The sequence below is a fragment of the Anguilla anguilla genome, chromosome 11 (genome assembly GCF_013347855.1).
Source record: "Anguilla anguilla isolate fAngAng1 chromosome 11, fAngAng1.pri, whole genome shotgun sequence".
Taxonomy (NCBI): domain Eukaryota; kingdom Metazoa; phylum Chordata; class Actinopteri; order Anguilliformes; family Anguillidae; genus Anguilla; species Anguilla anguilla.
The window spans coordinates 40,268,143-40,273,072 of NC_049211.1; the positions used below are offsets into that span (position 1 = coordinate 40,268,143).

At 43.4% G+C, this 4,930-nt stretch overlaps 1 protein-coding gene across 5 annotated transcripts in view; it reads left to right on the forward strand.

Annotated features, from left to right (window-relative positions):
- Window positions 1-2,922, forward strand: part of ampd2b (adenosine monophosphate deaminase 2b) — a 52,465-nt gene extending 49,543 nt beyond the window's left edge. For 4 of the 5 annotated variants that reach the window (XM_035380692.1, XM_035380693.1, XM_035380696.1 and 1 more), the window contains exon 18: window positions 959-2,922. In XM_035380692.1, the coding sequence (XP_035236583.1) occupies window positions 959-1,210 (252 nt within the window). In that variant the 3' untranslated portion in view covers window positions 1,211-2,922. The remainder of the gene's footprint in view (window positions 1-958) is intronic. The other variant, XM_035380694.1, reaches the window with a different exon arrangement.
- The last annotated feature ends 2,008 nt before the right edge of the window (window positions 2,923-4,930 follow it).

Here is a 4,930-nt window from a genome sequence, read left to right on the forward strand (position 1 = left end):
CACACCTCATTCTGCACAAGGTAGTCCCCACACACACACACACACCTCATTCTGCACAAAGTAGTCCATACGCACACACACCTCATTCTGAACAAGGTAGTCCCCACACACACACACCTCATTCTGCACAAGGTAGACCCCACACACACACCTCATTCTGCACACACCTCATTCTGCACAAGGTAGACCCCACACACACACAGCTCATTCTGCACAAGGTAGTCCCCACACACACCTCATTCTGCACAAGGTAGTCCCCACACACACCTCATTCTGCACAAGGTAGTCGCCACACACACACCTCATTCTGATGCCCTTTATTCACAGCATTTGGAAAAACACTGACTTGTGCACATAATTCTTCAGCATCGTGAGGAGGAGAGGTTAGACAGCCGTGCTTTCTAGTGTTCCTCAGTAGGTGCAGTGGTTTACAGAACACGGATGGATGAATAAAAACCCTGCAGCCAGACATTTTAAAGAGGCCAAAATTCCCACATCTATGTTCTCTTTTACTGGAATAGAGCAAGTTACCCAAGGAGGAGACATTATCTTAGAAAACACAGAGAAGCTTTCTACATCTTCCAGTTTAAATATGTCCATCCACAAGATATGAATGGTATTTCTGTTATTAAGTCATAGTCCATTTGAATGTTACTTAATTACATCAGTTATGTTGAGCTACTTTACAGCTGAAAGTGGTTACTGAGCCTAATTCACACTTGCTACACTATTGGTCGACTTTGTAAGTGAGTGCTGCCCAGGTTTGTGTTTGTGAACCACTGCTTTTGTCTCTTGTGATATTGCCCTGAAGAAGGCTCCCAGCGGAAATGCATTGCCATTGCTATAAAATAAAACATTTTTAACTTCCGTCGCTCTTCAAGAGCGGCTGAACTTTTTCCATTCAGTGGTTCATGAGTGCTCAGGTGCAGTACCCCCCCCGTCTGTGTCCCCCCCGCAGACGAAGAGCCACTGGCTGGGGCCCGCCTACCTGGCCGAGGGGCCGCGGAGCAACGACATCCGCCGCACCAACGTGCCGGACATCCGCGTGGGGTACCGCTACGAGACCATGTGCGAGGAGCTCAACCTCATCACCCAGGCCGTGCGGTCCGAGGAGCTCAACCTCATCACCCAGGCCGTGCGGTCCGAGGAGCTGGAGAACCCCGAGGAGGAGGACTCCCTCTCCATGGCCCCCGTCCCGGGAGGGCGATGAGGAGCCGCCACCCCCCGCCCCCCCTGCCACCAACCGCCACCCCGCCGCCTTCTGCCCCAGCATGCCCTGCTGCAGCCGCCGGGCGCCGTACGCTTCCTGTCGCAAGAGGGGGGCGTTACTGCACACCTTTCGCCCAGTCAGAGAGCCCGGGCACCCCCCTTCCCCCCTGTGACATCACAGACCAGCTGTTTCCCTGTCAGGAGTGGCTCGGGGCGTATTTTAAATTAACCATTCCCCCAAGGTCATCGGGAGGTCAGCGATAGCATCACTGTGTGCTCTGCGCCTCCTTTGTCGTGTTTCACTCTTTCTTCTTTTTGAGACCTCTTTACATTTGTTTAAATTCTTTCTTCCTCACACACACACTGTGATTTAGTTTTTGTTACTAAGATTTTGTGTGACAGTACTTTTTTTAAAACTATTATCTTCCTGTGATTTTTAAAAAAATCCTTCTTTCTTTGTCTCGTCCTCTCTCACTGTGATTTCCTTGTTTGTTATGAGCATGCTCAGATGCCGCACAGTACGTGGCATGCTATGAGCATGCTCAGATGCCGCACAGTACGTGGCATGCTCGGTGTTATTTTTTTACACTAAAGACAGAGCCGTGCTGCTGCATCCCAGCTGACACAAAATGTTCTCACAATGTTACCACAATGTTTCGTCAATGTTATAGCAGCAACATTGTGAGAGCATTTTTGCACAGGTATCTTCCTTCTTTGTCCTTCTCTATTCCTTATTTCTATTGCTGTCCTTCTCTTCAAATTCTTCTTGCGGAAGCCTCCTACTCTGTTTACCTGTAACCCGAACCTTTTTTTTTTTTTCATTGGGCTAGTAACCTATCCCTCTCTGTCTAACTCAAAAAACCCTACACTTGCACAAACCCCTCCCCCTTACATAAAACTCCTCCTCTTCACCTAGGCTCCTATAAAGTGAAGTGAGCCCTGCATGTGATTGGTTCCTGCCAGTACTCTCCGTTTGCCTTCCCCCTCCCCAGCATGAGGGCACTTTTTTCCCACCGGACTGGCTGTGGCCACAGGAAGCAGAGATATGAGAGAATGCTGCTCGGTACCAAAAATGACTTGCATGCTGTGAGAATGCCATTCGACTGCTGCTGTAGAGCCACAGTTCACCCAATAGGGGGCGCACTAGTGCCGCATCTATGTATTGTGAAGTGCGGCCATTGGATTGTATGCACACGGAATGTGGGATCAAAGGATTGCAGAAATAGAAGGGCGAGGTTCTGAGGGAGGGTCTGTTTCTCACACACAGTGTGTATTAGCAGAGGCTAATGGCTATGTTAAAAGCTTACCTTTAAAATGCTAATGTTTCTACAGTTTGTTAAAGGTTTGTTTTTTTAGCTTTATTAACTTCCACCAATAGGCTACACATACAGTTTAATACACAAACACATAAATATGATATGAACACATGCATAATATGTTAAAGTAGTCTTTCGAGAGATGAGTAACAAGCGGTTTCATTTTGAAACGACAGCTTTAAAATACTGTACCAGCTCCTCAGAGTCATGTTGATTATCGCTGTCTTGAGCGGCTTCATCCCGATAATGTGGAATAGTTTCTCAAAATAAACACTGGCATGAGGCTCCAAAGTCATGGGTACAGTAGATCCTTCAAGACATAGACCTCAAAATCAAGCTTGTTATCTTTACTGATGCAAAGAGGCAAGCGTTAAATGGAAGTGAGTCACACTTTTTTTTTTTTTATGAATAAAAAAGCCTCCAGAATATCAGTTTGTAAAAGAAGCTAAAGATTGCAAATCATTAAAAAGGAGAGACAATGTAGTAGGACAACAGTGAGTTAAAACCCCTAACTCACTGGGCACTCCCCACCACATTTAAAATATTACCCTCAGGATAGCTGTGGATGCTAGTTTCCATTCCATGCTTAGCTTTCTAAAAGGCATTGTGCCATTCTGTAGTAGAATCATTCTAACCATTTCTAATTGTTGAAAGACAGTATGTGTCACGTTATGATTTCACATTTAATTTCCTGTTTCCAGCATAACAAGGATTTTCCATATAATTACCGATCTGCCAACCCATTTTGTTGTTTCAAACCTTTTAATTTAGGTCATATTAAAACAGATTAACAGTTACAAATGATTACAGAAGGAAACTGTCTGTACTGTATCAGAGGGTCTTTCATAGTTGAGACAGACACCTTAGCTTGAATAAAATACAAAGTTTATTTTCTAACAGTACAGAAATATATACTATCAAAATCTATATCTATATAGCATCTATAATTTATTTTGAAAATTCTATGGTATATACTCAGTTGTAAATTGAATCAGTTTTTACTATTTCTGGTGGTCAAAGTTGTTTTTTAATAATAATAATAATAATAATAATAATAATAATAATAATAAGAAGAAGAAGAAGAAGAAGAAGAAGAAGGAGAAGAAGAAGAAGAAGAATTGTTGTTATCGTTTATAATTATTATTATTATTATTAACATTATTATTCTGCAATAATTATAATTATTGGCTTATACTTGAATTTTTCTGTATTTTTGTCTGATATAGAAGCTTGCTTTGTTTTTAAGTTTTTAAATTTTTATTTTTTAACGTAAGTTTCACTTTGTATCACATTTTTGAAGGGTTTTTTTATTGTGTTATTTTAATAGTATTTTGTGTGGGGTGACTTCCCTGTATAAAAGTTTCTGACCTGTATTGTGAGGTCTTCTCTTAGCGTTGATTTATACAGCTGAAAGGTTTCTACTTGCCAGGCTTCCTGCATTCAAAACCTTCCCATCAGTCTTTGCTCTCAGATAAGGGCTCCACTCATCACATGACTTGCCCTCTCTCTGAGCTCAAGACCCACATTAGTCATTTAGAAGACCTGCAGCCCTGGGCCTGTATTCAAAAAGCATCTCAGAGCAGTACTGCAGATCCATTATGATCTTGAGGGCCAGACTGATCCAGGGTCAGTTTTCCCCTGTCTGTCTCCTGACCTTATCCATTATGAGCTTGAGGGCCAGACTGATCCAGGGTCAGTTTTCCCCTGTCTGTCTCCTGACCTTATCCATTATGAGCTTGAGGACCAGACTGATCCAGGGTCAGTTTTCCCCTGTCTGTCTCCTGACCTTATCCATTATGAGCTTGAGGGCCAGACTGATCCAGGGTCAGTTTTCCCCTGTCTGTCTCCTGACCTCATCCATTGTGAGCTTGAGGGCCAGACTGATCCTTGATCAGCACTCCTTCTTTTATCAGAGGCTTTATAAATACAAGCCAAGGGGAGGTATTTCATGAAGCAGGATTAGCTGAGTTAGCTGGATAACTGCACTGAGTAAAACCCGGAACATTTCTTTCTACTTCAGTCCATGTTCCAGATTTAGGAGGGCTCCGGGTTTTACTCAGTGCAGTTATCCAGCTAATTCAGTCATCCTGCTTTGGGATACAGGTCCCTGGTCTCACAGTGTTGAACACTGCCAAAAACATGTCTGTTTGCTCTTCAACTCCACATGTCTTCAGCCTGACTCTATCAGTGGGATTTTAGGTTAACACACGCCCCATCAGTTCTTCTTATTGGCTAGGCCCCTGGTTTTGAAGCCTCATTGGCTCAGACGGAATCCCGGTGAAACGCTTGTCCAGTAAAATAAAGCACCTTTTCTCTCTGGGAGAATACCTGCATTGCACTATGCAATATGTCATTACTTTTACTATAATCGGTACTTTGTAGCTTCTGGATTTGGATATTATTTT